The following is a 25190-nucleotide window of genomic DNA, read 5'->3' as shown; positions in this document are numbered from 1 at the left end:
CGGTGTGCCAACTCGTCAACCGCACTGCCCTACAATGAAATATATTTACCAAATAATGTAATCAAATTTCAGGGGTGTTCACACGGCACACATTTGCTCCGGTGCTGCACCGATGTATTTTGTTGCGATATATTTTACACCGGAGCAAATTTTGTGGAGCGGTCACACGTACAAAGCCGCTGAGCATGTTAACTCCGGCGTAGCATCGGTGAGCGCCAATGCAAAACAGAGAGCTGTCGTGTTGGTTCTTTTTCAAACTTTTACACAAATCAAGCAACTGCTGTACAGGCACGTCCTTCTCCTTCTTGGTCTCCGTGCCTTTTGCTCGAGAGGCGCTGAATGACCGCCCCCGAAAACTTAAATCAACGGTGACTTCAATGACACTCAGAAAAGCAAATATGTAATGCGCCAAACAGAAAATCAAGAGAGGAAATCACAAAATAAATTCTATGGGGGGGCAGGGGGTTGTGAACACACAACAAAGGAACAAACTACACAAACACAGTGGCGTTCCGTCAGGGCCAGCAAGGCCTTCTCTGCTGGCCTAAACATTCTCAGAAAAGTAAATTTATTCAATTTACTTTTCTGAGAATAACATAAATTTAATTTATGTTATTTTTATAAATATGTAAACAAAATTATTCTCTGTATTCTTCATCATATTATTTCCACTTAGTCGAGTGTTATTTTAAATAACATTGAAAGCCACTCGATAAATAACGTATTTATTATGGTAGAGTTTTTAACCAATCATATTTCAGCTAGCTTGTGTTGCCAGGTAAATTAAACTTGCTCGGGGCCTTCAGATTAAACAGAGCAGGCCCCTATGTGCTGTAAGTGAATGGGCACAGTCAGGTTGCAATAGCCAATCAGATCACGAGTCTGCATACCAGGGCCAGCTAGAGGGCTTACGTCGAGACTGGATGTGCGCGTTCGGTGATTGGATTCGCACCTGCTAGAGCTATCACTGCATTTTAACCCAAAATGGCCGAAGGAGAAGACGTTGATCTGGTTGCAGAACTACTTTCCACACAATTTTCAAGACGGACCTTCCACGAAAAGCTAGATATTGTGCAAAGAGGTCGCCCAACTCCTGCGCTAGCTAGCCTGTCCCAGCAAGGAAAAGGGTTTGTCCGTCATTCTCAGACGAGCAATTATGAACGGTACCCGTGGCTCACAGCCTCTGAGAAACGCTGTAAATTGTACTGCTGGGAATGCCTATTGCTTGCAACGGACCGATTTGGTGTTTGGAGCCACACTGGATTGTTTTACCAAGGCAGCAAGGAAACATCAGAGCACGGCTGGGCACTTAACAAGCTACGGTGCGTTTCAAAACGTTTGGGGACACTCACGTAGATGTGCAGCTCAGTGAACAGGCACTACATTGGTGAGTAAATGAATTTTATTTTACATTTCTTCTTGTCATTTTATTTCGTTCGTATTAAATTAATGGTAATGAAATAAAATGACAAAGATACAAAAATGTATCAAATAAATCTGCTCACCTGTAATTTATCATGGCGCATTGTAGTCACCTTCGTGCACTAAAGTTCGTTCAATCTCAGCTGCTCAACATTTTCCGTTATTTGCTGTTGTATAGCCTATTCTCAAAATGCAAATGATCTGTTTACTTTATTTTCAAAGAATCGTTTGTTTTGTTATTGTGTGGTTGGTGTCATCACTCTAAATTGTCCCGAGGTGTGAGTGAGGGTGTGCATGGTTGTTCGTCTCTGTGTGCCCTGCGATTGGCTGGCTACCAATTCGGGGTGTCCCCCACCTACTGCCCGAAGACAGCTGGGATAGGCTCCAGCACCCCCGCGACCCTAGTGAGGATGAAGCGGTTCGGAAGATGAATGAATGAATGAATGGTTGGTGTCTTATATGAAACTGCGACATTGCGCAATTTATTGGACAGACTTGTTTAAGATCACACAGTGTAATTTGGGTGGCATTTTATTTAGTATTTTTAAATCATCTTTTTATTTTTTGACAATATCTGTACATTTAGTTTCCTGCTCTTAATTGTGAATGCATACTTGATGGTTTTAAATGCTCTTGAAATTAAGTGCTGCTTGACGAGCCTATATTGTGTTAATGTATGTGACGTCACTGAAGGCCTCAGGTTGAAATGCACGGCCCGCCACTGCACAAACAACTCCGAGACAGTCCAGTCTCCTACAAAAGTAAAGATGATGTTTGGGGACTATCCCCCACGTCGGTTCTAGTTGAGATGGTATAACCCAAAGGTGCCGCTTGCTACTGTTATTGCCAGCCATGTCTTGTGTCGTTATTAAACACATGACGGAAGTACAACAGAGCACGAAAGCAACACATTCTCGCCGTATGTAATCAACTCTTCTCACGAGTAGCAAGGCTACTCCCCCCCCGCAAACGAGCATTTGCTCCGAAGCAAATTGTAGCGTTCACACGTACCATTTTACATCGGTGCTGCCCCGCAAACGAGCATTTGCTCCGGAGCAAATTTTTAAACTACCTCCCTGAGGTGGGTTAAATTTGCTCCGGAGTAAGCTGTTTTCAGGGCCTACACCGGTGTAACTTTGCACGTGTGACCGCTCTACTGGCATAGCACCGGAGCAAATGTTGCCGTGTGAACAACCCTAACTTTACTCAAAAGTAATGTGGTGCGGGTTTCATTACGAGTTACTCCCTTTAAAAATACTCTTCAGCATGGTCGTTACTTTCTGCCACTCAGCTGAACTGTACACAGCAGGCGAGTCCAACCAGTGCATCGCGGTCGACCGGTAGTCCGCAGACTGCTCCCAAGTCGACCGCGAAGGATGTTGGGGGAGATGAGGGGCAAAAAATGCAAGATTTGTGTGTCTGCGTGTTGTTTGATCATAGATTTTGTGTTGGTGTAGATTCCATCCTAAGATAAGATAAGATATCCTTTATTTGTCCCACACTGGGGAAATTTACAGTCTACAGCAGCAAGACTGTGGGAAGAAAGAAGAAAAAGTGTTTGCATTCACAAAATAAATGTTACAGTTTCAATGTACACTGTTCAATTAAGTGCAATGTAAATATAGATATAGATAAGGTGGCTGTGCTATTTACAATTGCTTTTCACATCATTTTATTTTTTATTCAGCAGCGGTAGGAACGAGCGGCGGTATCTCTCCTTCTTGCAGCAACCCTTCATATAAAAATATAAAAAAATAAAATATAGGTCACCTTTAACCTAAGGTGGCGCATGGCCTGTATAACAGGAAGTTGCGGTTAGCAGTGTGCAATTACAGCCAACGATCAGAGCGGTTGAGACATATCAATTTTTTTTTCATTCTTATTCAAAGTTTGTTTGATCTGCAATTCACCGATGGCATTGCCAAAGAATGGGAATCTGGAGTGCCAGGAGAAGCATTTTAATACTGTAGACGTGAGCTACGATAGTTAACATGCCAAAGGTGCATCCCTGCACAAACTCTTGTGTCTACTTTATTTTTCAGGGTTTTTTTTGTATTAGGGTCTGTTATGGCTGTTGCACCTCATGGCATGCTTGTGTTTGCGTGCGTGTATGCATACTTGCGTGCATGCACGTTTATGCGTGCGAAGTTCTACCCATGCTTGTGTGTATGCTTGCACGTGCGGTAAGTGGTCGATCGCGGGAAGTTGGCTGCTTGAAAAATAGATCTTTGTTCTACTAAAGGTTGAGCACCCCTGACTTGCATGGATACTTAATATTTAAGACGAAACTGATAACATGGGTAATAAAGGTCAGTAGTAATGGGTTCATGTGATAATGTATACATATTAGTTCATGTTTCGTCTGTTTACAAACAAAATTGAAAAACATTGCTCGGGTGGCTATCCATTTTATTTTTTATTTTTGGCAAAACCTGAAGTAAACAAAAAGACAAATTTGGGGATATATTGGTGCTAACCAGTGACGTAATGCACATGGTGAACTTTGATGGTACCGTTAAGTAAAAGCGTGACTAACCATGTTTTGTACAATGTTGGTTGAAAAATTAACCAGCGGTTAGGCGTTAACCAATGGTTAACCAAGAATTGATCTGCCGGGCACGGAAAATTAATCTAAACTTGGACCAAATTGTCAATGACCTGTTCCAAAATAAAACCCCAAAGTCAAATGCTTAACAAAAAATTAGATCATGACATTGTAACTGGCCACTATATAGTGTGTATGCAAATTAATGCATGTTTTCACGCTACCTATGAGTGGCACATTTGTCTTCTATCCATCCATTTTCGATCCGCTTATCCTCACAAAAGGTCACGGTCATGCCAGAGCCTACCCGGGCTGTCTTCGAGCAATAGGCGGGGGATACCCTGAACAGGTTAAGATGAAGATTAAGATATCCTTTATTTGACCCACAATGTGGAAATTTACAGTCAATCGCAGGGCACACAGACGAACAACCATCCGCGCTCACACTCAAACCTAGGGTCAATTTAGAGTGTTCAATCGGCCTGCCATGCATGTTTTGGGACTGTGGCAGGAAACCAGAGTACCCGAAGAAAATCCACGCAGGCACGGGGAGAATATGCAAACTCTACACGGAAGGCCGAACTCTGCGATTCTACAGTGTGAGGCGGATGTGCCAACCAGTCGTACACCATGCTGACCAGATGATCTTCCATAATCACAAAATTATTGTTGTCCATTCAAGATTTTTCATGTTCAAACTTCCTGTCCTTTTTTTGTGTGTTTTCCACCAGTCTGAAGCCCAGGAATTGACCATTGTCAAGATGTGTAAATTCGGAGGTGGTATTGGAGCGCCCAGTAAAGAAGAACGCCTTAAAGAAGCAGGAGATATCCATCTGAGGCTAGGACAGATCCAGCGATACTGTGAATTGATGGTGGAGCTTGGACAGGTGCAGCACTTGCACGTCTGCATCTTTCTTATTTGCTCTGCAAAGTGCACATCCGATGACTTAAACTTTACAAACTTGTGTTTGAAATTTATAACCAAAAACACAGAAAAAAATGTCTACTCCTGAATGGAATCCATTTGAACAAATGTAAAGTTTGTTACTTGTTTTATGTACCATCTGATGACAGATGAAAACAAAGAAAATGAACATACTGAGAATGAAATGAATGAGTGACTAAGTGTAAATATTTCTCTCTGGCAGTGGGAGAAAGCATTAGCTGTAGCACCAGGAGTATCCATGAAGTACTGGAAAAAACTGATGCAAAGGTAGATTTTTATTTTCACCTATGGGCCATTCCTGGCTTTTGGTTACTTTTCTGTCCCTAGAATATAAATATTCATATTTTATTCAAAATACATGAAATGTCAATGAGTGTGGCCCGGTGGTCGACTGGTTTGCGCATCGGCCTCACAGTGCAGAGATGAAGGGTTAAATTCCGGCCTTCCTGTTTGGAGTTTGCAGGTTCTCTCCATGCCTGCATGGGTTTTCTTGTATGTATATTTTCTTCAATGCTTTTGCTTCTGCTATACCCAACACTTTTCAGTGCTTTGGTTCCGGGTTTTCCACAAGAAAAGCTCTGATAAAACATTCTCAAATAGCTTCATTTTTATTTTTCGACACAAAATAAGATGAAAGAAAAATAATAAACTGATCAAAGAACGTTATTTCTGCTGGTACCAGATCGGCTCAGGGTCCTACCCCTGCATATGAAGTCGAGCACGGCACAGTTAGTGATTGGTTGAAGGTCAGAAGACATGGAAACACAGTGTTTGTGGTGGCCGTATAGTATTAAATTAAATATTTTTTTTCTGTCTGAAAAGTTCTGCTAGTGGCTAGCATGGAGCTAATGCTAACACGGGCACATACACATAAACCTTCGCTTGTGTGTATGTTGTAGTGCTAGCTCCCTGGTAGTGTCTCAGCACTCATTTTCCCCATTCTTGTGCGTGTGTAACGTCAGGTCTGGTGCTGCACCCGGCTCCGGTTTCAGCCACACTGGCATGTTGTTTATCTTTTTAAATGTGTATTCAGCAGAAGCGGCAGGTTGTTTACATCCGTGGTTTACACGTGTGTTCAAGTTGATGCGGGGCACTTTTGGCATGGTCATGTCACTGCTATAGTCTGGGTGCTCTGAAGCTGTCGGCTATCGAACGAGACAGACCTAAAAATTTAGCACGGAGGTAGTGCTAACACATTCAGCATCCATATCAAACTCGCGTGGGCCGCACGTACATTAAACTTTCATGTCAAGGCCTATGGGCCACAAGTTTGTGATCACTGCTCTAAATTGTCCTGAGGTGTGATTGTGAGCACGGATGGTTGTTCGTGTATGTGTGCCCTGTGATGGGCTGGCAATCAGTTCAGGGTGTCCCCCGCCTACTGCCTGAAGACAGCTGGGATAGGCTCCAGCACACCCCGTGACCCTTGTGAGGATAAGCGGATTAGAAAATGGATGGATGGATGAAATGTCTATGATGAAAAGCTTTTATCTTCGATTGAGTTCTTTGTCATCGAATTAGCACATAATATAATGTATTTCATTTACTTTCAATTACCTTTTTTGGAACATTACATATGCTCTTTTTTTATGTTGTCACCAAAGCAACTCAAATGTACCTTCCTTGTTATGCCTGTTTTGCAGGAGAGCTGATCAGCTGATAATGGAGGATAACGATGATGCTATCCCCTACTGCATCGCCACAGGAGACATTAAAAAGCTCGTAACATTCTTCACTGGTAGAGGACAACTGCTTGAGGCCTTACTAATTGCACAGGTACAGAGGGAATTCAGACAATGGTGGAGGGTTTTTTTCCTCAGAAAATTGTCAAGGACAACGTGACAAGGCCACGGTGTGAAGAGCATTTGACACCAGACGTAACACTGTATTGGCCCGAATATAAGATGGTGTTATTTGCATTGAATAAGACTGAAAAAGTGGGGGTCGTCTTATATTCGGGGTCTGGACATTATACCCATTCGCGACGCTAGATGGCGCCAGATATCATTGACGCGAATGCTGAACTTGACTCCCGAGGCCAAAGTGAACCTGTCACGAAGGATAAAAATAAAAAAATAGAGGTAAGAAAGAAAAGAGAAGAAAATAATAGGAGAGATAAGAGAAACTGGCGAAACGCAGCGATAATCTGGAGAAAAGTGGGTTGAAGATCGGCCAGGTTAACCGGCATCTTAGGAGAAGTTATGATGTAATTTACATTTCAAAAATCAGAAGCCATTCATTTACGAATGTGATTGCATTTTAGTTTACATATTTAAATGTTCAGATATTAAGATTTGAATGAGGAAAAATAACATGCTTTTTCTCTCAAATATATTGTTATAATCATTTGTTTCCGATGTACTGTAATTATTTTCTGTAAAAAAATTAATTTGGTGTTCAAAAAGTCTTTTTTCAAACTTGAGTCTTGAAAAAGAGGGGGTCGTCTTATAATCAGGGCCGTCTTATATTCGGGCCAATACAGTACTTGTCGGAGTAGTAGTATTTTATTGTATTTTAAATTGTTTGTTGGACCTGACTAGAGTGCGCAAAGAGGCTAAGACAGGTGTAACGTGTTCATGTTTCTTTGTGTTAGTGAGCAGCCTAGCTCTGGGTAACACACGGCTCCAGAGCCGCATGCTGCTCTTTCCCGCCATCTAGTGGCTCCCTGGAGCTTTATAAAAAATGTTTGAAAATGGATGTGGGAGGGAAATTTATTTTTTTGTTTTAAATATGGTTTCTGTAGGAGTAAAAACATGACACAAACATCCTTAACGTTTTCCAATGCCGTAAAATTGTGTAGAATAAATTGTTGAACGTAATTTGCAAGTCATTGTATTTTGTCTTTACTTATGTTAAACACGATGTCCCAACTTCATTGCAATTGGATTTGTATAAGGTTGTAAGTGCTCTTAATACTGTTATGGGTAGCAAAGGTAATGGCGGCAGAAGATCCAAAAGCAAAGCAGATGGGGGAAGGACGGGTGCAGGGTCAAGTGGTCCGTGGAGGAATATGTGGAGCCAGGCTGGGTAGGGAGGCAGGCACTGGAACAAGACAAACAAGAACAATTGAGTATGCACAAAAAATACAAAAATGGCAAGCATGTGCACTAGCAATGGCCTATATACCACTCATAATGCGAGAATCATCTGGCACCCTCTTGCAGATCAGCAGAGCTCTTATACGCAGTAGGTGATTGCTGATAAGCTGCAAGTGTGGGAGCACCATCCGGCCTGGTATAATTAAAGGGAAAAAGACACAGAACGTCCCTGTAAGTGGACTCTCCACAAAATAAAAGCGCAGAAGGAAGAGGGTCTGTGATGACACATCACAAATACTTTATCAAAGCCCTGTATATATCACAGTATTTCTACTCCAGAAAAACACAACAAATGTATCATGGAAGGAAGTCTAATGAATATAATTTTTCAGGGGGCATGTGAAGGGAACATCCGGACACCTCAAACCACTCTCAACCACAAGACTAATGATGTGGATAACAAACATCAATACCAAAGGTAACGCACACAAAAATGCCACATGCACATATCATTTCGCATTTGTCATTGTTGTGCAAGGTGACTTACACCTAAAGCAGTGGCGGATGCTGGTCTGTCAAGGAGGGGAAGCTCAATTTCGGCCTACATCCTAAAATGTGTCCGTTTATTTATATGTGGATTCTACTCTCCGTTCCTTTTCAAGAAAATTATCTGTGACCCTGTCATACCAACAAGGCGTCTTTTCCAGGGACTTAACTAGTGTCCTACAACTACAGCAACTACAATAAAACCCACCAGAAATAAAAGATTAATTTGTCGCTAGTCGTTTTCAACAAAGAGAGTGTCGCTCAGATGATTCGAAGAAGTCTCCAGTCCAACTCAAGAGAATGAGAATTGAAAAATGCTCTCATGATGCTGACACCAAAAGATCGGCGATTGGCTCATTTCGCTGTCAATCAAAAAGAGATTCAGCCTCAGACAGATCATCCAATCATCATGCAGAAAAGCTCAGTGTCCGGGCCAGCCCATAAACGCCCACTGTCTATAGACTCCCAGAGACGCTGAGCGTCCGATGGGCGGGACAAAACCAGCATTTATCCAATGACTCGTCTCGTTTCAATGCATGGCGACAACCTACACTGAACTCTCTCGACGCCCAGCGTCCGCGCGGTCGACGCTCGGCGTCCACACAGCTGCGGGAATGAATGAGAAGAGAGTCGCGTCATAACCAGTAATAAGAAGCTGATTCGGAACAAATGTTGAGCGCGTTTGTAGCGCATATTTAGTCAATGACATTGTCAGAGATTTTCTCTGACAAAGTTAAAAAAATGACTCGGCACACAGGAAAATTGTCTTCAATATCGGCGGGAGCGGATCTCTGAGAGCGAACGACGGTTTAGTTGCTCCGCGATCACACTCGGCTCCCTCTTCGCCGGTTCGAACTTTTATTGCAAAATACAAGAAAGACACTGCCCCCGAGATGTGCATACCGCGCCCCCCGGTCCGGCCCCTCGGTAGTGATCTGATCTACCCGAATACACAAGTCACAGACTTTGCTGATGACAAATGTCCACCTGGGCGCGACAGCTGTTCCCAAACTGTCTTTTGGTATTCAACAACTCTTTGTTCCCAATTTGTTTATTCCCACTCTGTGATTGAATCTAGCCTTCTTCCATCTGTTCGCCCTCCTTGCTTTGACGTGATTACTCAAGAAAAGGCCCTCCGCCCAAACGGCCGACGCCTCTGCGCTGAGTATGTCCAGACATGCCCAAATTAACCGAAACTTTAAACATGATACGATTTTGTTCATAGATTTCTCTATCAGACATGTACACACAATTCTATGTACACACATGTATTTGATCACTTATTTTTGGACATTTTAGAGGAAGCTGTGCTTCCCTTGCAGTCTGAGAGCAATCACCTCTGACCTAAAGGCTATGTTTTACCAACAGAACAGTTTGGAATGTCGATTTTGTTTCATTTTTTTTCCCTACATGGCACTGCTTTTAAAATTATTTAGAATCAGTGATTCACCTATACATACATACCCGGAGAGCAGATACAATCTTCAAATTATGGCCTTCTATGGGGATGATGATGGGATGATGTAGGGGGTTTGACTCTAATAGTCACAATGTCATTTGAACAGCTGAGAGTTAAGTTTGACATTGATATTAAACATTTCTTTGGTTAAAATATTTACAGCTTACAGCAAGTTTTATGAAAGCAAACCAGAATATTGCTCTCTCCAAACCTCAATTTTTTTTTCTTCTAGAAAAAAATCTTAAGCACGGACACCTTGAAAAGGGGGGCTATATTGAGATTTCATGACGTGTTGATGCTTCATTCTTCTGAGAATTTTAGAGATAAGATGAAGGCCTTGATTCATCCATCCATCCATCCATTTTCCGAACCGCTTGATCCTCACTAGGGTCGCGGGGGGTGCTGGAGCCTGTCCCAGCCGTCTTCGGGCAGTACGCCTTGATTCAAGATTTAGAATTTGTTAGATCAGAATTTATATGGGTGAACGATTTATATGGATGCTCAAACTAAATTTATGAATAAAAGCCGTAAACAGATCCAATACAAATTGCTAAGAAAAAATTATAGGACTCCAGTGGATGTAAACAAATCCAGTCAGGATGTTCCAGGACAAACTACAGACTTTTAAACACTCGTGGATACCCTTTATCAATTTTGTTCATTGAAAATATGGAAGTGATTGATATAACGCGAATGCGGCCCGGTGGTCCAGTGTTTAGCACATCAACCTCACAGTGCAGAGGTACTGGTTTGATTCCAGCTCCGGCCTCCCTGTGTGGAGTTTGCATGTTCTCCCCCGGTCTGCGTGGGTTTTCTCCGGGTACTCTGGTTTCCTCCCACATTCCAAAAACATGCCTGGCAGGCTGATTGAACACTCTAAATTGTCCCTAGGTGTGAGTGTGAGCGCGGATTGTTGTTTGTGTCTGTGTGCCCTGCGACTGGCTGGCAACCGGTTCAGGGTGTCCCCCGCCTACTGCCCGAAGATGGCTGGGATAGGCTCCAGCACCCCCCGCGACCCTTGTGAAGAAAAGCGGATTGAAAAATGGATGGATGGATGGATGGATGATATAAAGGTGACATTTTATTTATTTATTTTTAAATGAAGCTTCAACCTGTGATTTTAATTCATTGAAATTCCTGAATTGGCGCTGTTGGAAGAGGATTATGTTCTGTTTTTATTTGTTGTTGTTTTCCTTTCCGAGCAGTTTGCAATTTTGAAAATACAAATTCAAGAACATTTTTGAAAAGAAATTCTTCAGAATCTTGATAGCTAGTAAAAGTCTTCAATGAAATAACAATTTAAGTTCCAAATAAACTGTACGGTCTAAATATGGATTTGTATTTATTTTTTAAACTCAGTCTCCTTCATGACGTATGTGAACAGCTGGCTGAGTGGTACTTTCAGGACGGCCGCTCTGTGCGGGCTGCGTGCTGCCACCTAGCGGTCGATAATGTCAAGGTACGCACGACGACACAGATGTATTTATGAACACTGCATGTACGTTCAAGAAAAGAGAAAGAAGATGACACATCACCATCATGACTGAAATTATAAAATAAGTATTATTGTTTTGGGTGGAGAATTTGTATAGCCTTTCTGGGGGTTTTTTTGCTTTGTTTTGCATAATTCTTACCTCCCGCGACCCGTGAGGATCAAGCGGTTCGGAAAATTAGTGCATGAATGAATGAATTCTGACCTTGGGCAGTGGTTAGCACATAAACCTCACAGTGCAAAGGTCCTGGGTTCGATTCCGATTCCGACCTTCCTGTGTGGAGTTTGCATTTTCTCCCCGTGCCTGCATGGGGTTTCTCCGGGTACTCCGGTTTCTTCCCACATTCCAAAAACATGCATGGCAGGCTGATTGAACACTCCAAATTGTCCCTTGATGTGCGTGTGAGTGTGGATGGTTGTTTGTCTAACCTGCGATTGGCTGGCAACCGGTTCAGGGTGTCCCCCGCCTAGTGCCTGAAGACAGCTGGGATAGGCTCCAACCCTTGTGAGGATAAATGAAAATGGATGGATGGATGATTCTTACCTTTTACAAATGACAGAATGTGTGTCAATTAATGACAAAACAATCAGAATGTAAAAAAAAAAAAAAGATTGTTTTTGATCTACGGTGGTTTTAGTCAGATTACAATTAAATCCTACCTGCAAATACTGTATGGATCATATAATACAGATGTTGAGATATTTGCTTTGTATTCGAACAATTTCTTTGAACTTGTTGTATGCTCTGTATCGCTTTGTGTTTTTAGTTAGCCATGTCTAGTCTGATCAGAGGTAATGAGCTGGAGTTGGCTGCGTGCGTGGGTATAGTCCTCGGAGAGACGGCCGCTCAGAGTACAGCCTACTGTCTTGAACTCCTTGCCAGGAAGTACATGACCCCACTGACATGGTGAGTTCCCTTTTAAGACTTGTACTGATAATGTTATCAATGAACTGCACTTGTATGACAGACAATCATAGTACTATAATTAAACATATCTATCTATCAGTGGTTCTTAACCTGGGTTCGGTGAATCGGTCTCAGGGGTTCGACGGAGCCTCTGCCACGGAGGTTAAGACATACCCGACTCAACATGTCAATTAGTTATGACACGCCGGCTTAGCCATCACTGGCGGCAGAAGATCACATTACATTGCTTGTCCAATCAGTGCTGCGGGAAATTTAGTTCGCTCAGTCGTCAACGTGTGACTGTCGTGATCGTAAAATAAAAAGAAAAACATAAACTTCTGTCTTGAAACTTTATTTACTTTTTTTCCCTGTTTTTAATTAATGCGATTTTTGTGTCTTGAATTTGTAAAAAGTAATATTTTTGTTTTTCACGAATGAAAGGTTCAGTAAATGTGCATATGAACTGGTTGGTTGGGTTCGGGTTGGTTGGTACGTCTAACAAGGTTAAGAACCAGCGAGATAATATATATATGCGTGTGTGTGTGTGTATATACAGTATATATGTGTGTGTGTGTGTGTGTGTGTATATATATATGTGTGTGTGTGTATATATATATATATATATATATATATATATATATATATATATATATATATATACTGTATATGTATATAATGTGTGTGTGCGTGAGTGTGAGTGTGATTTATATCTTTTTTATCACACTATATAATTTGGAACCTTCTTTTGAACACAGTAAGTTCTTCACACCTTTTCAATAAATGTTCATAATTATTCCATAAATTAACACATTTAACAGAGACACGCACAAAGAGTTCTTATCCTTAATATTTTAAATTGACGTATGCCCTTTCAGTACAGCAACCTTCTCTAATTTCAAAGAGCTTCCGAAAACTGTGGCAAAGTTGTGTTGTTGTATGCTTTGTGCATTGTTCGTGCAAGAATTTGAGAGTGATTCATTTGAAATATAATTGATTGGTTGGTTCTTCATAATCTGAAATGATGATCATTCATGCAGCTCTTTTTGTACCTTATGCTTTGTAGCTAGATTGAGTATTTGTTTTCTATGTATTACCCAATTTCGTCACACAATAAGTCAGGTATGGCAGCAATAATGAGGAGTAAAATATGCAAAAAGACATTCCTTAGTTTTATAAAGGATACCGATAGTACTGTATTGTGGATAGTGAGAATACTGTATCAAGTTCATTTACTCATTCCATTTCAATAGAGTCAATGATGATTTTGACTTTCTCTTTACTTCGTGTGGTGCCAAAATTATAAACTTCATTTTAGTTAAATCCAGAGACAATATATCTGTATCAAACCAGTTCCTTATTATGTTTCATTCTTCTTCCACAGTCGATAGAAGTTGTTTGAAATTTTCTCCCAAAAAATATAAAGTCGTGTCATCAACTTTTGCAACAAACTTTACAGACACAGTAAATATCATTTTTGTCTATGCTTGTTAAAATTCCTTCCATGTGTTGCATTACGGCCATGGACGTGGGTCTTTTTTGTCTAAAGCCATATTGGTTGCCTCTTAAAAATTGTGCTTCTTGGTAAAGTTGTCAAGTCTTTGTGAGAATAGTTTTCTCGAATTTTTGAGAATTGTGCCATGATATTGGTCTGTAATTCGTGAAAAGATTTTTGACTCCACTTTTATATAATGGACTAACTTTTGCTGTTTTCATTTTCGATGGCTTTGAAAGACAGGTAACAAATATATCTGAACGGTTGTACTACATATTCTATGAATTATTGATGTCAGTCATATCAGTGGTAAAAATGTCAGGTGACTTTTTAGTTTAGTTTCAGATTGTCCTGTGTGTCTCAGCTCTCATTTACAAATGCATACACAAGCATCTTGTTGGGTGGGCACGACCCCCCATGGCCCGCCCGCTTCATGATGGGTGTTATGTCTGTCTCGTTTGGGGAGCGTCCAGCGAACACTATTAATCAATGCGTCCATTGTGATGTTGCAGACTTGGAGAGGGATAAACTACAGTACGTTCACGCAACATATGCTCAAAATAGCGTAATAATCTGATGCATTGCATTGATCTCATTGTCCTTCTAAACCAGGGGTGGCCAACCTGCGGCTCGCGAGCCGCATATGGCTCTCTGGCTGGTTCAATGCGGCTGCTGGGCTTTCACATGACAAGCGTCGAAAATGCCTCCGCGGTGGCGCTGCGATTCAAACAATGGCTCTAAATACACAAAACTAACTAAGTCAGCCTATCATCAATCCCGTTACTTGATTGACATACAGGGCGGCCAATCAAATAACAACTGAATCACCGGATTGACATACAGGGTAACCAATCAGATGACAACTGAATCACCGTTCATGCGCTTTAAAGGTAGGGGTGCCCATTACGTCAATCGCGATCGACCCAGAGCCAGCGGACTGGCCCCAAGGCGAGCGCGAGCGTTGGGAGGAGGAAATGGGGAGTGGTGGGTATGCCTATGTGTTTCGATTTTGTTCGTGTTCAGTGAAGTTCTGGCTCTTGCTCATCTCGGTGTCTGTGCGTGCCTGCGTATGCACACGTGTGCGTGCATGCGTGCGTGCGTGCCTCCGTGTGTGTGTGTGTGCGCGCACGCGCGTGGGCATGTGTGATGTACTGTAGCTCTTTGGAGTAATACAGGAAAAAATTGGCTCTTCGTCTCTGACCGGTTGACCACCCCTGTTCTAAACAAATGACAAAGTAGCTGGCTAATAGGAATATTAGTTTGTTAAGGGGCACGTGTGTCAAACTCACACCCAAATGTGGCCAACCGTGTCATTTAATATGGCTTGCGTGCGAGAGCTTGGGAGGCCTGATTGTCTTAAAATAAGTACAATGTTGAGCATGAACTACATTTCCCACAATTCATTGGATTTGAATTTAATACAACTTTATTGTCAAATGTGCTCATGCCCATTATGTTTCACATGAAGTGCCAGCATCCCACTAGACTGGTGTGTTGGCCACATTAATGCATCCACAGTCATGCATCTAATAGGCCCACCATAACGCTGGAGGAGCTGCAGTTGGGATTTGTCATGGACTCCACAAATCGGGTCTTTATAGACAAGCAGACAGAGGAAAACCGTTGCTGAAAACAACGTTTGCAGTTTGGCAAATGTCATTTCGGGGACTGAACATTAGGAAGAATGTCCTCTTGTCAGAATTTGTTGGCCGAAATGCAAGACGCTATGTACGGAGAGAAAACAAACTTTGGGCATCACCTTGAACACACCATCCCCACTGTGGAACATGGGTGTGGCATCATCATGCTGTGGGGATGCGTTTCTTCAGCACGAACAGCGAAGCTGGGCTGACTTGAAAAGCTTCATGAGTTGGCACAGATATTGACACTGGGATAGAAGTTCATCTTCCAGCAAGACAACAACCTTAAAATGGTTAGTTGCCCTTGCATTTGGTTACCATTTTTATGACTAATTTTAAACAGAAGCCAGGAATAAAATTGTGTCAAGCTTTCACAGGCCACACAAAATGCCATGGAAGCCCATATCTTGCCCATGTGCCTTGAGTTTGACATGTGATTTGCAATTTAAAAAAAAATCATTTGTCCACTGATCTTTACTCTGTTTACATTTAGGGATCTCTCAGTTGACCTTCTCGGAATGATTCCTGACAACCATATTTTACTGGTTAAGGTCTGTGCATTTTACCCCGGAAGTGCTGCAGAAATCAACCAATTACACGAAAGGGTAAGTGGGCCTACAGTAATTTACAAGAAGTAATCTCAAGAAGACACAAAAACACAACACTGTTTGGCTCCCATTTTCATGAAGTCAATTAAAAGATTCCCAGCATGCAAACGATTGTCTCTATTCCCCCTCAAATTTATGAGGCATTTTGGATCAGCATTCGTAAAGCAAACTTGTTTCACCAACATAATTAGTGATGGTGACAATGTTGAACAAAATTGAACAGTACTTTTGCCATTGCTGTTCAACTAGGCACATCCCGTCAAAATTAACTCATGAATTTTGGGTTTTTGTTGTGGGTAACTTAAAACTTGACTATAACCCTGTGTTATCTGTCATTTTAGTGTTGTCTCCCGTCGTTAGAGGAGTGCAAAGCATTGGCAGATGAATCCATGTGTGAAGGAAATTTGTTTTCAGCGGTTAAATTTCACCTCCTGGCCTCTGAACCTGAAAACGCCCTGAAGATAGCAATCGATCACGTCAAAGGTATAGACAACTCATCATCGTTTCATTTATAAACATGCATGATAAAGTAATAATTCAGACATCTAATTGTCAATGTTTTTTTTAATCCATAAATCTGCCCGACCTGTCCAATGTACACTTCATAATCCTCCCACTGTTTATGGCTCAAATGTGCCCTCCAGGGGTGTAGTGGGTGTGGTACGCGGGGGTACGCCGTCCATCCACTTCTCCCGACGCCACATTCAATTTTTATTTCAATTTTAGCACTAATGCGAGTTATGCTTAATAACGTTGGCCTGTGATTATTTTGGAGTAGTAAAACATTAAATGTAACGTGAGTTCAACTGGTGTTGTAGCCTGTGATTGATGTTCTGTATGTATATATAGAACATCGCAGAATCGCGTACACCCACTTAAAAAATCCCCACTACACCACTGGTGCCCTCGCACCCGATTGGGAAGTGTACATTGCAATGGTGCAAGTAATAGTTGGAAGATTTACTTGAAGGCAAATTTGTATCTGTTTGCACCCATCTGCAGTGTATTTGATCACAGACTCATTTTAATTTTCATCTCCATCAGAACAGCTGACTGGATCTGACTGGACAGTTGAGAGTATTCATCCGATCCTTGACCTGTTGAGTTATATCAGAACTGACCGCCTCCTCATGGCCAAGTATACAAAGTAAACCAATTAATATATTTTTTCAATGACAATTACTTCACAATTTCCTGTCAGAATTGATCATCAAAGTGTATGTGTGTTTAGAGCCCGCAGTGAGCTGTTGATCCTGTGCGGTTACATCGGCGGTCTGCTTGCCATAAGGAGACAGTACTCCAGCATCGTACCTGCACTCTATGAATACACCAGGTACACAAAAATAAATCCGTCGGTTACAAACGTGTCTGGTTTAAGATAAGAAAACCTTCATTAGTCTCGCAATGGAGAAATTCCCAATTCACAGCAGCAAAGTTATGAAAGGAAGAAGTCGAACAACAAAATATAGGAGCTGCTGGAAAGGCAGCCACTCAGAAAAGGGCAGAAAGTTGGTGTTCGAGTTGACATTTTGTCACGATAAGTTGAAACATACCGATGTGTGTGTGTGTGTGTGAATCTGTGTGTGTGTGTATATATATATATATATATATATATATAAATCTCAGGGCCTGACAGGAAGTGATCCAATCCTGCAGAGAGATGACACAAATGTTTTTTAGGCAAAGACAACCAAGTTTGAATGACCATTTCAAAGTCTTAATCTTTATCTGAGCCGCCTCATCAACTGTATTGCACAACGATTTGGATAATCCTATATGGCATGTTGTTCCAACTCCAGCTTGTCTCATCAGGGGTTGCACACCCACCCATTTATCCATATTAGGGACGAGTAATGGCTGGGAAATGTGGTACTGTGGACAGGAATCAAATAGTGCCATCTAGGCTTATGATTGGCATTTTTCATGAGAGTTAGTTACTATTTTGTTGTTGTTGTAAATTCTGTTTTCATTAGTCTTTACAACAGGGTTGTTCATTTTTGGTGATATTTTGTCAATATTTAAAAAATATTTTGAAGAGTTGTTTTTGTGTTTATTCTTAATGTATTTCAATGGCCATTAAGAGAACGGTGCCTACCCCACCCCCAGGAAAAGCAATGGTCCACTGTATTAGTTTTAGCTTTTTAAAAAGACAATATATTGATTCAATGTCAAGTGCAAGATAAAAAAGGCACTACGTTTTGTGTAAAAAAAAAAAAAGACTTTCCAGCTTCTGTATTGCCGTACAATAGTACTGTCATAAATACACGTGAAATCAACTCTGAAAGCTAATGTTTGATTTAAATTGACAGACTCATTTTTACTTAAAACCGTGGTGCCATCTGCCCAAAAAAGGCAGCAACATGTACCATTACCCCACCACATAAATAATTGTCATAGTCTAGTTAAATGTCGAAAATATTGAAATTGAGAATGGTTTGTGGAAAGAGATTGTACACAGTTTGATCACTGCCACGATGGTTTGAGCAAACCATCAAACGCTGGGGAGAACATGCAATCTCCACACGGGAAGGCCGGAGCCGGAATCAAACCCTGCACCTCTGCATTGTGAAGACAACGTGCTAACCAGTCAGCCACCTGACCCCATCAGATTAATAAAATGGAATAATAACAATAATAATAATATAGGTGGTCCAGTCGTTAGCGCATTGACCTCACAGTGCAGAGGTACCGGGTTCAATTCCAGCTCCAGCCTCGCTGTGTGGAGTTTGAATGTTCTCCCTGTGGGTTTTCTCTGGGTATTCTGGTTTCCTCCCACATTCCAAAAACATGTATGGCAGGCTGATTGAATACTCAAAATCGTCCCTAGGTGTGGGTGTGAGCATAGGTGGTTGTTTATCTCTGTGTGCCCTGCGATTGGCTGGCAACCGGTTCAGGGTGTCTCCCGCCTATTGCTCAAAGACAGCTGGGGGAGGCTCCAGCACCCTCCCGCGACCCTTGTGAGGAGTAAGCGGATCAGAAAATGGATGGATGGATAATAATAATACAGTAATGATGCAAATAATTTAATTGGTCATACCAACATGTCTGGGTGTGCTACCATCACATTTCCCTCTCTGTGACACAGTCAGTTGTTGAAACGGAGAGAAGTGAGTGTTCCTCTGAAGATTGAGCATCTGTCAATGGAGCTGGATGCCTGGCGGGCATGCACTCAGAATAGCGGCAAGTAAGTTAACACACACTCATGCACATCATCCATCACAGGTCCTGAGGTAAAATAGCAATTGGCCAAAGTAAGGTAGGAGTTTCAGGAGGTAGCCAATTATGTAAGGCAGAGGTCCCCAACCCCCGGGCTGCGGACCATTATCGGTCCGCGGGTCATTTGGTACCGGGTCGCACAGAAAGGATAAATGACTTAGATAACTTCCTGTCAGAGATTTTCCGGACAAAGTTAAAGAAATGACTCGGCACACAGGAAAATTGTCTTCAATATCGGCGGGAGCGGATCCCTGAGAGCGAACGACGGTTTAGTTGCTCCGATGATCACACACTCGAGCTCCCTTCCCGCCAATTCAGACTTTTATTGTAACATACAAGGAAAACACTGCCCCCGATATTTGCATGCCGCACCCCCGGTCCGGCCCCTCGGTAGTGATTGGTTACCTGTTTTTTAAACTTGAACCACCAGTACGTTGGCGCCTTTTCTGTCTGGTCTACATCGAATTAACATGTTGCAGACTTTGCGGATGGCCAATGTCGCCTGGGCACGACGGGTGTTCTCAACTCGTCTTTTGTTGTTCAACCGCTGTTCCCGAATTATTCATTCCCCTTTTGTGACCGAGTTTCGCCCTCTCCCCCGTGATCGCCCACCTGCATTGATGTGCTAATCGTGGACTTCAACAGCCCTCCGGCCAGGTGGCCGGCGCCTCTGTGCACAGGCATTTGGAGGTGCTGGATACACACCCAAACGTTTAGATGTGCCCAGATTAAATGAAACTTTAAACACGATCCAATTTTGCTCATAGATTCCTCTAACACTTCCATTTTATTCATTTCAGAATTTGAAAGATATTTTATGTTGAAGAATTACCGGATTCTTTATTACATCCGTCTGTCACTCTTGACGCGTGTCAAAGTGCGCTTCTCTGTCACGTGATAGGTTACCGCTAAAATGAAACCCAGGAGCTAGCAAAATGAGTAAAAAACAAAGGTCTTGGAAATTTTTAGGGAAGGGGAAAAGGCCAGGCCAGGAGACAGAAGAGGAGCCTACGACTTTCAAGAAAAAGAAGGCTACATTTAATAGACAGTATCAGGAGTCCTACCTAAAATTCGGATTTATCTCAATGGGAGATTCCCACGCACCTAGGCCGTATTTGTCATGCACTTTTTATCTGCAGTGTATCTTATTTTGAAGGCACATTTCAATGTTACCATAGAGTGTTGCGGCCAAATAGGACGTTCCTCGTGTCATGATTCGTTTTTATTATGTTTAGGAAATACCACAGTTTTCATGCAGGTCATATCATATTATTTTGTTGTATTTATCCGGCCTTAAAGGCCGGTCCCTAAAAAAATATTAACCGGTCCACGGGGCAAAAAAGATTGGGGGCCGCTGATTTAAGGGACATTTTCTTCATCGGCAAATCAAAATAAATTACAGTGAAGTATTCAGAACCCTTTTATTTTGTGACCTCACAATCACAAACCTAAACTTATTTTGTTAAGATTCTGTGATAAACACAAAAAAGCACATAATTGTGAAGTGTCAACACAAATTTGTTTTTTTTTTCAATTTTGAGAGAATGTGAATCTGAAAAGTGTGGTGTGTATTTGTATTCAGACACGATTCTGATACCCCTAAATACAATCCAGTGAAATCAGTTGCCTTCGGATGCCAGTTAATTAGTAATTTGCATCTACTTGTCTGTAATTTACTCTCAGTACAGTGTAAATACATCTGTTCGGTGAAGGCCTCAGCGACTAGTGAACAACAACATCATGAAGACCAAGGGATAAAGTTGCGTAGAGGTCTAAAGCTTATTCAATTAAGAAAAGAAAACCTTTATTAGTCTCGCAATGGAGAAATTCCCAATTCACAGCAGCAAAGTTATGAAAGGAAGAAGTAGAAAACAAAATATAGGAGCTGCTGGAAAGGCAGCCACTCTCGCGGCGCCATTTTGAAGTCAAAATAACAAAAATAACACAACACAACACATAGGACACAGACAGTCGTGCAATCTTCACCACTTTTCTGCATACACTTTGTTGTCTGAAGCAGTTATAGATGAAAGAGGAGAGGATCAAAATGTCCTTTCACCAGTGGGTCAGAGACGTCATGCTGAAAATGTGCTCACGTCTGCTACAAGCTAAGTTTTGAAAGCAAACACGAAGCTGTCGCGTCCATTGACAAAAAGAGATTAGTTCACTTCTCCTGTCCCACGTAATCCGCTTCAAACTCCAAGCCGCGACTCCCAGTTCCAAATCCGCATCGGCGCTACGCGCTAACGCTCCTTTCGTCTCATCGTCGGCTCCTCAAGCCTTACATCCATCCAGCCGCAGACCGTTCAACAGCACCGATCTCTCCGCTGAACAAAGCGGGGCTGTGAAAAATGCTGCCCATTACAGGCGCAAGACACAAGCGCCACGGGACTGTCCAGCAATGACCGTCAAATGGCGCCGACATTCCTCCCAGTCAAAAACAGTGCTGGTATACCCATGCTGCCAAGAAGGCGCAACCACCAAGCACAGAGTCTCCTCCTTGATGAATGTCGTGGCCAAAAAATGCTGAAAAAAGTCCACATCAGGTCCACACGACGTAACAACAAACGCAAAGTGACAAAAAAAACACAAAAACAACAAAAAAAAAGCAAAGCTCATGAGAGCACTTGCCAACGGCTGCCTACTCGGGCGCCATCTTGACTTCAAAGAATTGTTTTTAAAAATAGCGAAAGCTTTGAACATTTCAAGGAGTTCCATCTATCCATCATCCAAAAACTGAAAAAAGTTGGCACAATTGCGAATCTTCTAAGACATGGCCTTCTCAGACTGAGAGAGCAAGCAAGGAGAGAACTGGTCAGAGAAGCAGCCAAGAGACCCGTTGTTACTCTGGCGGAGCCGCAAAAATCCACATCTCGGGGGTCAGTTATGAACTCCTCAAATATGGTCTTTCGGGAATAAAGATTTAGCAATAAGAAAAGCATTGTTTAATGAAAGAAATGAAGTATTTGCAAAGCGCTGTGTGTGGCGCAAAACCAACACTGCTCATCACAGGGCAGGCTAAAATATCTATTCACAGAGATGCGAAAGATTGATTGGCAATTATAGAAAACGGTTGTTAGCCAGCGAGTTAATAGGTTTGGAGTGGGGGACTACTTTTTCACACAGTGTCGGGTAACTTTGAATAGACATTTTTCCCTTCATTAATAAAATCTCAAAATACTGCATTTTATGTTTTCGTGGGTTATTTTTGTCTGATGTTTACATGTTTATGGATGATCTTAAACATTAAAGTGGGCAAACTATACCAAAAAAAATAAAGAATATGAGAAATGGGCAAATACTTTTTCATGGCATTGTAAATCCTATTGATCATCTGTGGCAAGACTTGAAAATTGCTGTTCACAGACACTCCATCCATACTGATGAGCTTGAACTTTTTTGCAAAGAATGGGCAAAATCTCTCAGCTATATGTGCAAAGGTGAGAGAGAAGTACTCCAAAAAACTTGCAACTGTAATTGCAGCCAGAGGTATTGACGCAGGTGGGCTGACTACAAATGGACATTACACACCACGATTTTTGGATATGTATTTGCCGAAAAACGGTGAAAACTATTGATTATTTACCTTCCACTTCAGAATTCTGTGCGATTTTGTGTTGGTCGATCATATAAACTCTCAATACAGAACAATGACGTTTGTGGGTTTAAGGTGGCAACATATGAAAAGGTTCAGAAAGTCTGAAAACGTTTTCAGGGCCCCGTAATTGTGAAATGAAGGCATTTCTTATTTAACTGTTGAGGTTTGAATTTAGCCAACACCTTTTTTTCTTGTGCAAAAATACATCAAATCGTATATTTATTTTAAAAATATGATAAGCACTGTGTCTTTCTGCCTTTTTAATAGCCCTCCATCAGAGAGTCAACGAGAGGATTTCCACTGCCTTGAAAAAAGAATCCTACCTGTGAACCCAGGTAAGAATAGTAAAATAAAAAGTTGTCAAAAACCAATTCATAACTATTTCAAACAGCCTCTCTCTTTACTCCATTAGTCTCAGGCGGTGCTGATTATGTGACTGGCTCCAATCTGCCAAGTCACTCTGATGTTCAGCTTTCCTGTTTTACGGGTCACAGGATACAGGTGGGTGTGGTTCCTTATTGCTTTATATTATTAACCCTTTTACAATCACTGTAAAATGTATTGCGAGCATTTAATCCTATGAACTTGTGTGCCACTGAGATGTATTTCTATTTATTTATTTTTTTACATGCAGGGTCCTGTATTTTTACTTGAAGATGGCAAATCAGCTATTTCCTTGAATGATGCTCTGATGTGGGCAAAAGTCAATCCCTTCTCCCCACTGGGTACAGGAGTGCGCATGAACCCCTTCTAGCACCCCTCTCCACACACACACACACACACACACACACACACACACACACAGTCTTACAAAAAAAAGTGGTGGATGGTAGAATAAAGTCCTTTAAACAATGCATTTGTGGATCAACAGAGAAAATGTTGTAAAATGTCCTTGTTTAAAATTGTCACTGTGCCGAAAAAACTTCTTTTGGAGAACATACTTGTGGTGGGTCATCTTCTTGTTTGTACATATGCATACACACAGTATGCCTCTGACCTAGTTTGTCTCATCACTTAAAAAGAACAGATGGACAGCAAAATAAACCTAGCATTGCATGTCCTGTGTCGTTTTCTCTCCGTCATTTCATTGTATAGAAAAAAGATATAGGCAGCTGCTGACAGTGATAGGTTTGAAAAGACATGTGCAACCTTGTGCAAGTCTGCACGCAACGTATCGTACCATTAATGAAATATACACTTTTCAAATTTGATGAACTTGGAAAATGTGATCGGTTCAAAACAGTATTAGCTGTAAGTTCACAGATGAACAAATTAGGTGTGTTAATAGACATTATCTTTTACCACCCCGACTAACAGTATGGAATATTTGTTGATTTGAATGTATGCTGTACAGCTATATCGTCACCCATATTGCGGAAAGACAAAACACCTTTGAGGCCAGAGTCACGATGAGTCTTGAACGCAAAACAACAGGACAAGGACTTGGTCTTTTCTCTTGAATAAACAAAAAAAATTGTACAAAAAAATGATCTCTTTGTCCATATTTCTTTGTTTGAGCTTAATCTTTTTGGTCAAAAAAACTATCGCTTCTATCATGAGCTAAGCACAACTCTCCCTCTAAAGTCGAGCTCTTGATGAGCTTAAGCTGCGGTCCAACGGCTTGCCACTGTTGAAACAAATCTTACTTTGTAGTTTTTCCCTTTTCGCAGGGCCTGGCACCAATTAATCGGGAAAAACGGGGGATTAATGGACGTGAATATATTTTTAGCAAATTATTATTATGGCCGTATGCAACAGATGTACCGCCCAACTGTATTTACTGATAGGGCTTTTCAGAACAGGTCCTGACCCCATGTGGTGATATCCTTTACATATTGATGTTGGTTTTTGATGCAGTGGCGCCTGAGATATCAAAGGTCATGGGCATTCGATGTTGGTTTTCGGCCTTGCCGCTGACAAGCAGTGATTTCTCCAGATTCTCTGAACCTTTTGATATTATCATAGATGATGAAATCCCTAAATCCCTGAAGTGTTTGTTGAGGACAATTGTCCTTAAACTGTTTGTGAACAACTGCGTAATAAAATAGCCAAAGAGGTGAACCTCGCCCCATCTTTGCTTGTGAATGACTGAGCAATTCAGGGAAGCTGCTTTTATCCCCAGTCATGGCACCCACCTGTCCCAGTTAGTTTGTTCACCCGTGGCATTTTCCAAGCTGGTGTTTGATGAGCATTCCACGAATTTCTCGGCCATTTTTGCCACCTGTTCCAGCTTTTTTGGAACATGTTACATTCATAGAATTCGGAGGTAATGATTATTTGC

The 25190-nt window shown here is 41.7% G+C and overlaps 1 protein-coding gene across 1 annotated transcript in view; it reads left to right on the top strand.

Annotated features, from left to right (window-relative positions):
- Nucleotides 1-23970, top strand: part of wdr17 (WD repeat domain 17) — a 57318-nt gene extending 33348 nt beyond the window's left edge. Inside the window, 14 exon segments of the mRNA XM_086119267.1 lie at nucleotides 4699-4854; nucleotides 5116-5180; nucleotides 6557-6689; nucleotides 8344-8429; nucleotides 11316-11415; nucleotides 12216-12355; nucleotides 15981-16092; nucleotides 16437-16578; nucleotides 17140-17242; nucleotides 17327-17428; nucleotides 19181-19279; nucleotides 23177-23244; nucleotides 23322-23410; nucleotides 23544-23970. Of these exon segments, the coding sequence (XP_085975393.1) occupies nucleotides 4699-4854; nucleotides 5116-5180; nucleotides 6557-6689; nucleotides 8344-8429; nucleotides 11316-11415; nucleotides 12216-12355; nucleotides 15981-16092; nucleotides 16437-16578; nucleotides 17140-17242; nucleotides 17327-17428; nucleotides 19181-19279; nucleotides 23177-23244; nucleotides 23322-23410; nucleotides 23544-23663 (1515 nt within the window). The 3' untranslated portion in view covers nucleotides 23664-23970.
- The last annotated feature ends 1220 nt before the right edge of the window (nucleotides 23971-25190 follow it).

The sequence above is a fragment of the Hippocampus guttulatus genome, chromosome 9 (assembly GCF_054856545.1).
Source record: "Hippocampus guttulatus isolate MCC_2025c chromosome 9, RoL_Hgut_1.0, whole genome shotgun sequence".
In the NCBI taxonomy this organism is placed as follows: Eukaryota; Metazoa; Chordata; class Actinopteri; order Syngnathiformes; family Syngnathidae; genus Hippocampus; species Hippocampus guttulatus.
The sequence above is the reverse complement of the archived record's forward strand: the minus strand, read 5'-3'. Positions and strand labels throughout refer to the sequence as shown.